Source organism: Megalobrama amblycephala, linkage group LG24, assembly GCF_018812025.1.
Source record: "Megalobrama amblycephala isolate DHTTF-2021 linkage group LG24, ASM1881202v1, whole genome shotgun sequence".
NCBI classification, from domain to species: Eukaryota; Metazoa; Chordata; class Actinopteri; order Cypriniformes; family Xenocyprididae; genus Megalobrama; species Megalobrama amblycephala.
Window position 1 is genome coordinate 2411828 of NC_063067.1, and position 16225 is coordinate 2428052.

Here is a 16225-nt window from a genome sequence, read left to right on the forward strand (position 1 = left end):
TGTGAAAAAACCCTCTATTGATCATGTCTCAAAGCTCATGATGGTGTAAATCAAACATACAGAAAAAACAGCAACTGTGAAATATTATTACAATTTAAAATAATGGAATTCTATTATATTCTTTAAAATATAATGTATTTCTGTGATGCAAAGTGTCTGAACAATTATGTTACCTCTATTGCATTTCATATAGGCTTTTAGCTTAAAAGCATGCACATTTGGAGAAATATTGATGGATTCTCATATGTTTATGTCAATTTTCTATACAGAGGAGTAATATTTATTCAGGATTTATTGTCATTACTATGAGTGCTGGATACTGTGTTTTCAATTCATACTTACAATTCACCTTTAGTCCACAAATGCCTGAGCACTAAGAATAGGCAATCCAGGAACTAACCGAACTAACAGAGGCCAGAGATCGCTAACTATGGCTATTCAAAACACTTTTCAAGACAATAAATACACGATTGAGACGATGTATGCATGTATTGACTGAATTTGCGTCTGAATAGCGCTGACTCCATGGGCGTGGCCGCATTAGCGGATAATGAGCTGAATCTCGGACTTCTGACATGGCTCTCTTTTCATACAGATTACATAAACACAGAATGTTTGTTTTCGAAACCTGATATTTCAACGTTTTTTTAGACATAAGCCTAATTTTTTTTGTGATTAGTATTCACTAAGTTACAGTTCATTTTCTGAGAACTATCAGATTGGAGTTCGTTCAGAGGGAGACGAGAGATCACGCATCATGTTAGTTTTCTTTATTTTGCAAAAAGCACAACATTTTGTTTTTACTCTGAGTGTGCACAAATAAAAGAAGATATTCAACAGATTAAAAATGTGTATAACTCTTAATTGTATGTGCAACACTGATGGAGTATTTTGAGTCTCTTTCACACTGGTAAGAAAAAAACCGCAGTGGTATCGCCGGCGATACCTCAGACCTCAGAGTGTTAACATGAATGATGCATAATGTATAATTAATTCTAAAGTGAAGATCATGGTAACACACTAGTAATGACTGAAGTATTATCAAATCCTTCTTTATTCAGATATTACAATATAAACCAAAAATCACAATATTTCACAAGTAATTGAATGTTAACAGCTGGAGAGGAGAGAGAAAATGGCTTCAGAGATTTATTTGCAAAATATCATGTAGAAACAATTTCGTACATTTGAAAATCAAAGTATAAATGAAAGACAAAAGAAATATATAGATGTGTAACAAATATGTCATTTACATGTACATGTAACTCACAAATATTTCATTATAGTTCATGTTTTGTCAGTGACTGAGTTTTTCTAAAGGCCTGAATATATATTTACACTTTTGTCACATTTTAATTTTCTTTATATTTGTAAGTAAAATCTACTTGATTGTGGTTTTCTTTTTTGTTTTGTTTTTTATTTACATATTCTAAAATCAGCAAATCCATATTTAGTCTTTTCAGATTTGATGTTTTTTGTTTGTGTTTTCAGTTGACCATTCACAAAGACCCGCCCCCTTTAGTTACTGTCGCTACGTCTGACAAACCATGCCACTCTCTCTCCACACATCATGTTCTCACGCAGTGAAAAATACATCGCGGAGCAAAGAGGACACTGACAACGTATCGACAGACAAGACAGAGCAGGTTACTTATGGTATGAAACTTTCAAATTTCAAATTTTGTAAATTTTAAAGAAATTTAAACAATAAATACCATTTTGTGTCTCTTTAATGTGTCGTGACAGATCACTGTAGATCAAGCGGCTCGTGAACCGATCATCTCCTCCTACTAGGTCATTTATAGCATCAAATAAACATGAATGAACATCAGAAGAAATGTTGTTTCAACTGCAGAAAGACGTCAGTACACTATTTTTCAAGTTCAAGTCCACCGACGTTAATCTACTAACTCCCCTGAGTGCTTTGTCGGACAAAATGGCAGATTCAGCATTATGGTTAGATGGCCTGTCAGTCAAACCCCCGGTGAAGGATCAGCTGACAGGTGTGATGATCAGTGGCTTTGAGTTTTTACCTTCATCATTAAGGTATGGGCTGAAATATGGATAGAGTTTGTCAGTGAAAGTCTGACCAGTGAAAGAGTAGATATGAGATCTGGAGTCCACGTCATAAAAAGAGACCAGACCCTCCTCATAATCCACAAACACTCCCACCTTCTCAGGTTTCACTCTCAGAGATAAAGAGACAGATGAATCGTCACGAGCTGCATATTGATTCTCATTTCTCAGAATCGCAGTCCAGTATCCATTATCAGGAGTCAGTGTGATTGACCCCTTCCTGTTAATGGATTCTCTGGCCACTCCTAAAGTCCATTCAGTCTTTCCCTTCACCTGCACCTCATAGTAAAATCTCCCTGAACTGAATCCCTGCTTTGCCAGAACACAAAACCAGACATCAAATCTCTTTGGGTTTTTTGGGACATTCCGCTCAATGTGTCCATGACTGACTTGTTTTCCATCATCAGACAGGATGAGATATGGATTCGCCGTATCAGGATCCAGAGTCACATCCACTGAGAGAGATCAGACATTATCAATCAACTTCAGAACATTTTCATGTGTGTAAAACACATTATAATCAAAAGTATTGTGAGTGTATTGGTGTCAATCTCACTGTACCTGCAAACTTCTGCACAAACTTCAACACTGTGAACACAGATGACAATGTAATGATTATATGCATTATTTATAAGAATAATTTCAGATTAACAGTGAGTTTATCTCTATTAACAGCATCAGTAGAATGTAAATGTTGATCATCAGTTTGTGAAACAGAATGTGTTTAACATTAATGCACTTACAATGAAGGTCTATGAGACGATCATAACAGAGGGTTTAAAAGCAGAAATGTCAAGCTTGTATTTTTACTAAAGCTGTAACAATAAATATTTTTGTTGTTAAAGTCCCCCTGTAGTCAATAATTGTATCCCTTAAACTCATCTTTGATCACCAAAATGACACATTTAACCCTTAAATGCATACCTCGGGTCTTTAGTGACCCGGGACGTCATTCACTACCCTCCTCCTCGTTCATTTTTTAAAGTTAGACATCAACCTTCCTGGTATTCCTCAATCAATTCATTATAAAGAATATAACAAAAAAAAAAAAAAATCATAAAATTATAAAAGAATGCCTATTTTTGTATTCATTTTTTGTAAAAACTGTATAGGGTCGCTAACGACCCGAGGTGTGTATGAGTGTAAGTATATTTTTTTCTGCAGGACAATAATTGAATCTTAGATGATGGAATAAGTGCAATTTACCTTTATTCCACAAGGTGGCAATGTCTGATACACAATGCTGAAGTGACGACTCATTTAGACAGAAAACGAAATAATAAGAAAAACATGAAATGGCTCAGTGATTTACTGCAGAGCAAGTACTGAACGCAATCAAATATGACTGTAACTGTTACAGGATGAATCTGGTGAAGCTGTTAGCGATCAAAATATTGATTTTGAAGATGTTGAAAATTATATAGTTTTGAGATCGCGAATGGGCTCATATTCGTGACCTCAAACATAAAACTAGCCCATTATTTGCTGAATTTACTGGGAAATGAGCTTTGACGAGGACAGTGATGATGGCATAAAACATCTGCTCAAACTGAACCCTTTCAAGCTCCAAAAGGTAACAAAATATGATTTGTTTTATTCTTCTGTAATTGTTACTCTAATATCAGAGGAGTTTTGTATTATTGTGACAGGTAGAGATCCTTCCGTGTTAGATATAGATCCGGGTCGATAAAGACCCGAATATGTAAGAATGATTGGCGAAACAGTCATGCATTTAAGGGTTAAACACATTTTTCTATGAAAAAAAACAAAACAAAACAATAGTGCCTCAAACTATTTTAGTGCCTTAAAATAGTAACTCTACACTATTGCTTTATTTAGTATATGGGGATTTATGAATATGCTAATTAGCCCAGCCTCCACTCGCATGAGCTCAGAGATCCACTCGGTCAACTTGCTGAGGTAAACGCTGTACAGGGGAAAGAGAGGACAAAACGTGGATCAAAAGGAGGCGTAAGACACAGACTGGAAACAACGGATCAGAGTTTTTTTTGCCCGTCATTACCCTGTCAAATGAGCAGTCAGTAAGCAACAATATATAATATTTTTACAGTTAAAAAGAAAGCACTGAATACAAATAGTGAGACTGACCTAATATATCAAAAGCAAAGTGTTGGTATAAAAAACTGCCTATGAACATGATTTCAAATGAAATAAGGTGGTTGAATGTTTGCAAAAACAACAATAAAAATTAAGTTATAAAAGTTTGTTATAAACATTATTAATTAAGTTATAAAATTGACACAATTGTCCCACTATCATGTGCAGGTGTAGCATTTTGCTCCCTTGAACAGGTCATAGAAACACAATATGAGTTTTAAATTCATGATTTAATATTATTGAGATTTTTATTTGTGTAATGTTTTAATTATAGATGTTTATTTATGTAAATGCTGCATGACTGTGACATGTTTATGCGTGTGCGCTTCAAATGTTGTTCAAACCCTATAACAGTACTGCGCAGAGGGATGTTACAATAGCTGTGTTGCTGCAGCAGGAATGAGGCGTAAACAGACTTCAAACAAGTCTGTTTATTTATTAAACTAGGAAACAGAACGAGAAGGAACAGGGAGGAACATGGGAAATGGAGTCCGGGACAGGCGTGACTGTAACAAGGGAGAATAAGAGAAATAGAGGAGATGGGGAGGAGGAGAGATGCTGGAAGAACTGTCGCTGGGATGATGCTGTGACTACGCTTGTAATGATGATCAACAGGACTGAATGTTTAGGCTCCTCCTGAACCTACGTTTGGAGCTACATATAAATCTGTTAAGAGTCTTCTGACCTTTCATCTCCCTGCCTAGCTGGTATGGTCACATCAATTGTAGATTTAAGAATAAACTTTATAGAATTGTGTCAATGGCAAGTAAAATAGTTGGTAAACCCCAGAAGTCCTCAACATGACTTTTCACAGAAAGGGTAAGGAAGAACCTGAGGAGTTTTCTAGAAAATCGCTCCCATCTTCTCTTCAGCCAGTTTGAGCTCCTGAAATCTGGGAGGCGCTATAGAGTCCCTCGGGCAAATAAAAATGTGTTCAAGAAGTCCTTCATCCCAAATGCCATTAAAATTCAGAAAAGTAACAGAAAATGACATTAACTATACTTTTCTATGTAATGTGACCTTGTCTGTTTTATTATTGCCTGTTAGTTTCTCACTAGATGTTTATGTGTTGTTATAGTTGTACCATAGTGATTCAGGATAAGACAAAAACATGGTTTGGAAAATTTGTTCATGATGTATATATAAATCGGTGAATTTTGAAAAAAAGTTAAGGACTGCAGCTTTAACTGATTATGACATGAGTTGAAGATATAACTTTAAGTGATTTTATAATAACGTGGTAATCAGCAACATCACAGATGCTTAAAATTAATTTAACACTTTTTTTCTTAGTATTTTCATAGTTAATGACAAAAACACTGTATTTGATATTCACATACCTGTTTGAGTGAGTTTTTCATTTAGCTGTTCCTTCAGTAGACTTAGAGAGTTCTCATCCACATCAGAGTTCTTGTGTAAAATACTGTACAGGGATGAGTACATCTACAGCAGGAGAGAGAAGACTTAAATATTACATTTATATTTATGCATTTGACTTACATTGCATTATACTATACATTTGATCTGAGAATGTGCAATCCCTGGGATCAAACCCATGACCTTGGCATTGCTAGTGCCACGCTCTAACCACTGAGCTACAGAGGAATTATATTCCACATTATCGCTGATGAGACAGATGTTCACAGACCTGTATGACATCAGGATGATCGTCAGTGTGTGAGAGCTGCTCCAGCTGAGTGATTTTTCTCTTCAGCTCAGTGATTTCCTGCTGCAGCGCTTTAATGAGATCTTCAGCCTGTTTCTCTGCTGTTTTCTGCTGTTCCTCCATCATCTTCAGCTCAGTGTTATTTCTCTTCAGCTCTTTAATGAGATCTTCAGCCTGTTTCTCTGCTGTTTTCTGCTGTTCCTCCATCATCTTCAGCTCAGTGTTATTTCTCTTCAGCTCTTTAATGAGATCTTCAGCCTGTTTCTCTGCTGCTTTCTGCTGTTCCTTCATCTTCTGCTGCTCAGACTGAAATCTCTAAATGGATTGGATCAGATCAGTGAAGAGTCAAAGACTATAGATAAAGAAAAACAGTTCACTCCTCTTAGTTATGAACAGAAGAAACTTCAATTCACAATTATGGTGGAATAGGTCCCGCCTTCTAAGTAAAAGAGCCAATCACTGATTGATCAAGTCTTTGCGACACTGCAGCTGCTGTTAGAAGCTCTGGTTCCCATAGAAACCTGAGACTCACGCTTATGACTGCACATGAGCATTAGCTTGTCTAGCCTGAAAAGTAAGCTTTTTTAATGCTATTTGAGCATAAGAAACAACATTTTTGGGACGGTTCATGTCAGATTGTGTTGCTGATTTGAAATGTTATTTAATTGCAAGTTAGACTAGCAGTTTTTAAGTTTTCAGGATTCACCCATCTTGGATGTTGAAATAGCTGTCTCTGTCAGCGGTGAGATTTGCACATGTGATAAATGCAGGGAGATAGTCAGGCTAACAGAGAGAATCTCATAATTAGAGACACGCATCCAAACTTTAATTAAGGATAGTAAGAATGCAAGAGCTTAAGATACTGTTTTGGATGCGACTAGCTCAGTGAACTCTGTACATTGTTCGGTTCCGGCTGTAGAGCCTGCGCAGTAGGGCAATTGGGTCACCATGAGGCGGCCTAGCCGCGGAAAACACCACTCTTCCATTCCGATTAGAACATCAAACAGGTTCTCCCCACTCAGTGACACACCCACTGAGAATCCTGTTGAAAGTGCCCTAGTAATTGGCGATTATATTACACAAAACGTGAAAATAGAGACACCAGCCACCAGCACCTGACATCAAAGTGCTGACTAATGCTAATCATAAACACTCTTAAGATTATTATTCACTTTGGCACTAATTATGTTCGACTTCGTCAGTCGGAGATCACTAAAATTAACATTAAAGAGGTGTGTGAACTCGCAAGTATGATGTCAGAAAAAGTCATTTGCTCTGGCCCCCTTCCTGTTCGTTGGAGTGATGAGATAATTAGCAGATTATCATCACTCAATATAGGTTTCATAGACAATTGGAAAGAAGTTTTTGGGGTTGAAAAGAGATGGTATTCATCCCTCCTGGGATGGTGCTGCTCTTCTCTCTAGTAATATAGCACATAGGGTTAGAGCTGAAACATGACAAACTGGGGTCCAGGTCAGGAAGCAACAGACAAACTGGCTAAACCGACCGTCTGCTAGCTGCCTCATGTCACAGAAGTCAGATAAATCCCAACACATAGAAACTCTTACACCTAGATATTATCACATAGAGACTGTGTCTGTACCCCTAATTAGTAAAAACAAAAAAATTCCAAACCCAAATGAGGGTAAAAAGTTAATTGATGTTACTGATAAACAAATGATAAAGCTTGGGTTGTTAAATATTAGATCTCTTTCTTCAAAAGCACTTATTGTAAACGATATTATCACAGACAATAATCTAGATGTGCTGTGTTTGACAGAAACCTGGCTAAAACCAGACGATTGCATTTCAATAAATGAGTCTAGCCCTGAAGGTTACGATTATTGACACAATCCTCATCAGAAAGGCAAAGGGGGAGGTGTTGCTGTAATTTATAGTAATATTTACAATATTAGTCAGAAGTCTTTCAAATATAATTCCTTCGAAGTGATGGTGCTTTATGTAACGTTATGTAAGATGACATTTGTGCTGGCTACTGTATAGACCTTATTTACCAGAGAAACAAGCACGCCGCCATCTTTAGAATATTGTCTTTGAACTTCCGTTTTGCATTAGCACTGTACATTTCTATGGCATCGCTGTTGAAGAATAATTAGCTGGTGAAGTGGATTTACCTGTTGTAGAGTTAATGAAAGCTATGGTGAGCATTGTAATGTTTAAAGCAGGTGTCTTAACAAATGTCAGTAGCCCGGGAAGATTTTAAAATGAGCAGTTCATTCATAAATACGTAATATCGCTGTGGAAATACAAACCGGAAGTCAAAAGACAATGAGCGCAGCGCTGAAAAGGGGCGGGGCTACATAAGGTCTATACAGGCCACCAGGACACCATACAGACTTTATCAAAGAATTTGCTGATTTTCCATCGCAGTTAGTACTAGCTGCAGATAAAGTCCTTGTTGTTGGTGATTTTAATATCCATGTAGATAATGATGAAAAAGTGACTGCATGTTGTTTTTCCTATATGGTAAATAATATAGGGATTTTGTATTGAACATAACTCTGGATCACAATGTCATAGAGACAAGGGGGCAGGCTCATTTTATTCAGGCAACCAATCAGTCTCTTAGGATCATTGTGAAGCTATCAAGCCTCACCCTAGTAACCATTTAGAGCACCCTAGCAACAAGTTCCATAGACTTCTACATATACATATAGACATAGGAATATCTCTGGATAGAAGTGTTTGACTCGGGGCAGCAAACGGCGAATCATGAATCACCTTTGACACTTCATAGTTAGCATCTTGCTAAAAACATGCTTGCAACATGGTAATCATATTAGCATCATGTTAGCAAAATGCTAATCATGTCAACATCTTTTGCTAAAAACATGCTAGCAGCATGCTAATGGTGTTAACATCATGTTAACAACATGGTAGTCATGTTAACATCATGCTAGCAACATGCTAATCATGATAGCATCTCACTAAAAACATGGTAGCAACATGGTAATCATGTAAGCATCATGCAAGCAACATGCTAATCATGTTAGCATCTAGCTAAAAACATGTTAGCATCATGGTAATCATGTTAGCATCATGCAAATCATGTTAACATATTGGTAAAAACATGCTAGCAGCATCCTAATGGTGTTTGAGTCATGTTAGCAACATGTGTATCATGTTAGAATTTTGCTAAAAACGTGCTAGCATGACAGTAATCATGTTAGCATCATGCTAATCAAGTGTGCAGAGTTTTGCCACTGCAAGCACCATTCACATTTTCTTCAGGAAATGTACATTCTAGTTCTTTTACTGCTCTTTTTTCTTTTTGCTTTCCATTTAAATCCTTTATTTGTTACTTTTAACTTCCAGCTGAACTGCTGAGACCATTGCATCGCAAACACCAAATCACCCCACACTCCTAAACCAATGCACTGACACACACACACACACACACACACACGCACACACACACGCACACACACACACACACTCACGGTGTATTGTGTAGGCATGATGATCAACACTGCTACCAACAGGACACCCAGACCAATAATCATCCCGTTTGAAATGTGGACGGTTCGAGATGAAGTAAAGAAACCATCATTAGAGGTGAGAGTCTGTAAAAAGAGAAAGATTCAGTTCAAGTAACACTTCTCGAAAGAAGGAAAGCTTGTTAGCCTTGGTAGGACAAGGCTCACAAAGCTTGTGCAAAGTTGTGGCCCAAAGTGCAAGAAGCTGAATGATTTTAATCAGATTTTCACTCACTTTTCTCGGCTTTACCGAGTGTTTGATCTCTTGAATCTTCTTCATTCTCTTCTGGATCATCTGCTGCTCGTCTGTCTGTGTCTGAACCAGATGATGAAACATACAAAAAAAAAACATATTTATCACTGAATTTATTGTTCGATTTTCTGTCATTTTTTTTTATTAGAATAGTAAATGTAAAACAAAATTAAAAAATTTTGTCTCCTGGCTTTTAGTCCATGTCTGTCAGCTTTGAAGGTAACATACTGTATGTTGCATTCTCAAAAGTTGACAAAATTAAATTTTAGGTGATTTATGAACCAACATCAACACACAGGAAAATTGCATTTCAAAGTGTTTTGTCTGTAACTCTTTACCTTCTTCTCTCGAATCTCCTCCTCTATAGGAACAGTGTTGTGAGTCCTGTGTTCTCCTTCAGTGCAGAACAGACAAACACATGTCTGATCATCTCTGCAGAACATCTCCAGAGGTCTCTCATGTTTCTGGCATATATAATCTTCCAGATTTTCCACAGAGTTGATCAGTGTGTGTTTCTTTAGACGTGGGACTCTAAGATGAGGCTCCAGATGATCATCACAGTAAGAGATTTGACACGACAGGCAGGACTTCACAGCTTTCTGCTTTCTTTCATCACAGATGTCACAGAATACCTCATATTCTCCTAGATCGAGCTTCTCCTTAAAGTGTTGAACAACCTCTCTGAGTGTTGAATTAATCTTGAGATCAGGACTTTTGCTGAATGTTTCTTTACAGAGTGGACAGAAGCAGGTCTGTGTGTTTGTCCAGCACTCGCTCAGGCAGGTTCTGCAGAAGTTGTGTCCACATGGAGTGGTGACTGGATCAGTGAACAATTCCAGACAGATGGAGCACTGGAGCTCCTGATTTAGTGCTGGATTACTAGAGGATGCCATGACTGAAAAGATAAGTAATGACAATTCTAATAAGTATTTTTATGCACAGGGTAAAAGTTTAGTTGTTTAGCACAGTCTACAGATGCCGTAACTACACCATTCAATGGCCAAAAAGTACCTTTCAGTAATTCACAAGTAGCAAAGTATACTAACAAAATATTTCTTTCCATGCAACCTCTAAATAAAGAGGACAACCAGTAGGTTGTGTAGCCTATATCTATGTGTCATGGACAAGCCATGCAACCAGATGCGTAGAAGGCATTAGAAGCTGTTGGAAACTATGGAGTACTATTAATCAACTACACATACTTAAGACAGTTACAGTTAGGGTTAGGTTAGGGCTACTTGTAATTATGCATAATTTACTGTTATTACTATAGTAAGTACATGTAGTAATCTGTAACTACGGCACTGTAATAAAATACCTGAGTTTAATTTAATTTGAATTAAACTCTTTGAATTAAAACCGATTTGAAATAAGAATAAGAATAATAATAAAAAATCTTTTATTAAATTATAAAAAAAAAAAAAAAGTAAAATCATAAACAGCAACAACAATAAAAGCAATAGTTAGGTGAATCAAAGTTTTTCTCCCAGCCCTAATGTTTATATGCAGCAGTCGTCCATGAGGGGCTGCCGCTTTACTTTCATTTTGTAGTTTATTTTATGATTAAACTTTACTTCCAAAGTTCGCTCATTCCTGCTTCCTTCTTGCTTGAGCCTTTAACATTGTTACAGTTATAATGATTATTATCAGTTTATTTTTTCAGTTTATTTTTTACCAAATATCCCCAAATTTTATGCAGTCAAATAAAAAAGTTTTTTTAATCTGTAAATTTACTGTATGAGTTTGCAGTAGACATAAAATGATAATACAGTTTAATATCATTTATCATTATAAACATTTTTTTTTATTTTCTCAAATTAGTCTTTCTCTTAAAAGGAGTGGTGTATGTGTGGGTTAAACTAACTTTCGTGTCAACAAAACTTTCCTTTGGACATCGACTTCCTTTTTCTCTTTGTTTCTCTGTTTGATTTTTTCATCATCTTCGTGATCAAAATCTCCCGCTTCTTCTGCTGTGACTGAACCTCCAGATCTCCTCTTCTCTCCATCTTCTGATGTTTCTTCTCCTGCTTCCTCATGCAAGTCAGAGATAAGAAACTGGACCTGGTTTTCCTTGAGTATCTTCTCCACTCTTTCAAGTATCTCAGAGTGCAATCCTGATTTTCTTTCATCAAACTGAAGATGTTCATCTCCACACTCCTTTATTAATTGATGAATACAGTTATTGTTTATCTCTCTCTCATCAGTCAACACTAAAGTGTGTATAGGAGTCTCCTTACTGAATTCATTCAGCACATATTTCACTCTATGTCTGTTATTGTCACTGAAGTCGTTCTCCTGCAGTACAAGTATGATCACATGAGGTCCAGGAGCAGACAGATTCACACACTCTTTCACTCCCTGTGTGATCTGAGAGATTGACAGATTTGGCTGCAGCAGGTGAGAAGTGTTGATGACTGTGACGTCTCTGTCCTTCAGTTTTCCTCTGTGTTTCTCAATGTTCAGCTCTACATCAGCAGGTGCTTCACTCTCAAACGCTGCTCTTCCTAAGATGAAGTTTCCCACTCTGTTGTTTTCTGTTATATTCTTCCCCAGCAGAACAATCCTCAAATCACTCACTGGAACACAGAATACAAATAACAGTAAAACTCGACCCGTGATCCATGAACAGAGATATCAGATTTCAGATTGAAGGTAATGGACCAGATCAACAACTGCCATTGAGATGAGTGGAGATGTTAACACAATCTTACACTACCAGTCCAAAGTTTTTGAACTGCAAGAGTTTTTAAAAGAAGTCTCTTCTGCTCACCAAGGCTTGATTTATTTGATCCAAAATACAGCAAAAACAATAATATTGTGAAATATTTTTACAATTTAAAATAACATCTTGGTTACAAAAGTAACCCTCGTTCCCTGAAGGAGGGAACGGAGACGTACGTCAGGCAGATCAATGAATAGGAATCTCGCTAGAGAGGCCAATCTGCTTCGAGTGTAACTAAAACGAGCCAATGCACATTGGCATGTAATCATATGCAGCAGCTGCTCGCCTCGCAGTGTGGGTATATAATGAGCAGCAGGCGCGTTGCATCTTCAGGTTTTCACTTCGGAGCTGAACAGGTTAAGTGGCAGCATCTGCGGGGTCCAGCGACTGTGGCGACGGGGCGTACGTCTCCATTCCCTCCTTCCGAGACGTTCCCATTCAGTCGGTCAAGTTCGACGTACGTCGGACAGACCGACGAATAGGAATCCCTACCAAAGCGCCACAGGGGCTGCCCCCTTCCAGCGCTCTGTGCAAGCCTCCTGTACCCCCTTGCCTACAGACGGTAGGACAGGGCTAACACAGAGAGTGTCGATCACTGCTGTTCCCCAAGAAACCCATTCAGTGAGACTATTGGATAACACTGGGAAAGCGTACCCTTTCACTGGAAAGGAACGCTGCGGAAGCCACATCCTTACCCGAACAAGTTATGTGGAGAAGTACATATGGACTAACCCTGTAGGGCTGTACTACATATGGAAGAACTGGGGTGACTCCAACCTGATTAGAAGTGGGTTCTCCCAGAGGGAAAGACACAGGCTTCGTTTAGGAGCAACCATGGAACTACACATATGGGATCAGTGTAGGGTCACACATATGGTACCCAGCCTAAATCCAGTTCTCAAGGATACTACGGAATATAGGCCTGGTGCCAGACACGCCACCACATCAGCCACCGAAGGGAGGTCGGAGGACTCAACAGGGTCTGCCTTCTAGGGACTCTCTGGAATAATAAGCGCATGTAAGCGCAGCAAGCTGACACTAAGCCGAGGCCTTTCCGTCCCTCTGACCTGTGATGGGAACACGGGAGGAGACCGGCTTGACACAAAGGCTATAGAATCTAGCGATTGTGTTAGGTGTCGCCCAGCCCGCAGCTCTTAAATATCTGTCATGAGCCAGCGCCCAGGAGGATGCAACACCTCTCGTAGAGTGAGCATGCAACCTATGCCCCCATAAGGAACCTGACGACCAGGTCGTGCTTACAAACAGACTTGCTATCGATGTGGTCGTGTTATGCAGATATAGCGGCAGGACGGGAGGGGGACAGCCTACGCTCCAACCCTTGCTGCAAGAATGAAAGCACAGCTCTGATCGAACATCTTCGGGGGTCTTCTCGACGAACAGGTTCCTCTTCAAGGCGTAAGCACATCTCGTAGACAGTACACGTGCCAAAGTGATGGTGTTAAGTACCTCGGGGGGTAAGTCACCTAGAACCTTTCAGGTGGTTTAGGGCAAGGCGTACTGCTAGCAATTCGAGGCAGATGATGTGCTAATGCAATTGGGGGCCCGTCCAAACCTCTGATACTGTTGGGGAGGGAGCCGTCTCAGGGGTGATTTTTCACCAACTACTTAAACAGCAGCAGAGACAGGTGGCGTAATCTCCCCATGGTCTGTCGGGGGAAGCTCCCCCTACTAACTAAGAAGAACTGCTGGGCTCAGTCCCTGAAAGTGTCGCCGAAAAGGCCACCTTGTGAGATGGGAGAAAGCGTTTTTAGCTTGACAACCTCTCGCACCTCCGCAAGATAAGCCAGGGGGCGCTTCTGGACCACTGAGGTGGACATTATCTGGCCGAGGGCCTGCGCCGTGCCTTTGATCATGGTTAGACAACAAGCGCAGCTCAACCCCGGCTCAGAACTACCCTCATGCCTAAAGAGTGCCTTGACCTCACATGCAGGGTGGGTGTGGTTTGCGCACAGCCACCCCACCCAAGAGGGTAGTGAGAGAGGAAAAAACTTTATGCAGATTTTGGCACTTTTGGCATTCTATATTTATGGCACCAATATAGCTCCACACATAGTTTTCCATGAGTCAGCATAAGCACAAACCATTACAGTGGGTGGCGTCACCCTCATTTCCAGAGCATAACAGCCATCTCTCCGATGTTGCAATCGACATCTGACCCTCAGCTGGAGCCCTGAATGAAATGCTAGGTTCCCCTATGAGAAGGACCAGCAATCCAATCCAGAAGCTGCACAGCTTGCAATGCGCTAGAGAGGGAGGGGCCCTAGGGGGTTGGTTCCCCGAAGGAACCCCTCAACCTCAAGTCACCCAAGCTATTTCACCAAAGTAGACCTCTTTGCTACAATGGAGATTAGGCAAGGAGAACGCACATCTAGAGCACAGAGCGCTGGGTTGCCGTCACAACCCACACTGCAGCCTGACAGCTCAACGGCACATGACATGCAGAGGAGCGAGAGGTTTGCTCTCGCTGATCTCCATGGTCTCCCAGAGTGTCGGGCAGACCCGTGGCAACTGGCCAACAACAGAGGTGACTCAAGCTTCCCGGAGAAAGCAAAGTAATGACCAGTGACTGATACGTAAACATGAGCCGAACATCATTTCAGCACGCACCCAGATATGTGAAACAGTGATTGTGGCCGTCAGTGAGGACAGGAAACGACCGCATCCAGAAACACACAAATAGAATGTCATCTTTAAAAAGACGCAAGTTTTACTTGTGTAAGCTCTTTTAGGGACTTTACTCTTTTGCTGAAGCACACAGGGGATGGCTGCTGCGACTCAGACAGGGATTGTGTGCAGCCTGTCGTGTGCTCTCTCTCTCTCTTTGAAGGCGCTCACTCTTACCAGCCATAAAAATGGCTTTCAGCGCTCAAAAGTACCGTACTGGCTGTGAGAACAGCCTTCTGATGCTGTCAAAACAGCTATTTGCTCAATAATGGCAAACAAAACAATAAACAGAAAACAAAGAGAGGACTTCGACCCCGCTGCTGTGCTGTTCGCCCGCAAAAAAAGTTCAACCAAAAAGCTTGACTCGTCTTCTAGCAGACACTTGCTTGCAGAGAGCAGGAACAAACACTGTTTGGCTCCAAAGCAAAAAGCTGAAGAAGCAACTGTTTTGCATTTGAATCAAATATAATTCATTTCTGTGATCAAAGATGAATTTTCAGCATCATTACTCCAGTCTTCAGTATCACATGATCCTTCAGAAATCATTCTAATATGATGATTTGCTGCTCAAGAAACATTTCTGATTATTATCAAAATTGAAAACAGTTTTTCAGGATTATTTGATGAATAGAAAGTTCAAAAGAACAGCCCTTATCTGAAAATGAATGCTCTTGTAACATTATCACTACAGTTCAAAGGTTTGGGGTCAGTAAGTGTAAGAGATATAAACTTCCCTTTAGACACACAGTTTCTCAAGGATTTTGATATTTGCAGTACTGAATGTTATGATTTATCATATTTGTTGACTTACTATTAGGTCGGTCAATGGATGGACTTCCACATCTTCTTTGAACTGCAAATGAAATAACATGGAATTTAAAATTTGGAAAATTCTTTTACCAAATTCTGTTATCATCTTTATTTATCAAAGAAATAATTCACACAAAAATAACAGTTTGACAACATGTATTATTCCACCTCAGTACTATACTCTTTCTTTCAGAATACACAAAAAAATGGGGATAAATAAATAACAAATTATTTCAACACTATTTACATCTGCATAATCGTTTTTTTATTTATATGTTTGTTTTATTTTTACCACCAGTCATGTGCTTTCTTGTCGGGGTGATCTTTGCACTGTCTTTACAGACTTCTATTCAATTCAATAGAATTTCAATAAACATGGTATTTTATCTTGTTAAACA

The 16225-nt window shown here is 39.2% G+C and overlaps 2 protein-coding genes across 2 annotated transcripts; both read right to left on the reverse strand.

Moving 5' to 3' along the window:
* Positions 1–1853: 1853 nt before the first annotated feature.
* Positions 1854–10532, reverse strand: LOC125260292 (E3 ubiquitin-protein ligase TRIM39-like). The gene is made up of 7 exons (XM_048178607.1): positions 9949–10532; positions 9593–9673; positions 9322–9444; positions 5843–6175; positions 5535–5637; positions 2638–2664; positions 1854–2531 (listed from the first exon to the last, which is right to left on the reverse strand). The coding sequence occupies exons 1-7, from the start codon at positions 10501–10503 to the stop codon at positions 1993–1995; spliced, it is 1761 nt and encodes a 586-aa protein (XP_048034564.1). The 5' UTR covers positions 10504–10532; the 3' UTR covers positions 1854–1992.
* A 932-nt stretch (positions 10533–11464) lies between these two features.
* LOC125260690 (GTPase IMAP family member 7-like) lies at positions 11465–14206 on the reverse strand. The gene is made up of 2 exons (XM_048179171.1): positions 14077–14206; positions 11465–12186 (listed from the first exon to the last, which is right to left on the reverse strand). The coding sequence occupies exons 1-2, from the start codon at positions 14204–14206 to the stop codon at positions 11465–11467; spliced, it is 852 nt and encodes a 283-aa protein (XP_048035128.1).
* Positions 14207–16225: the final 2019 nt, after the last annotated feature.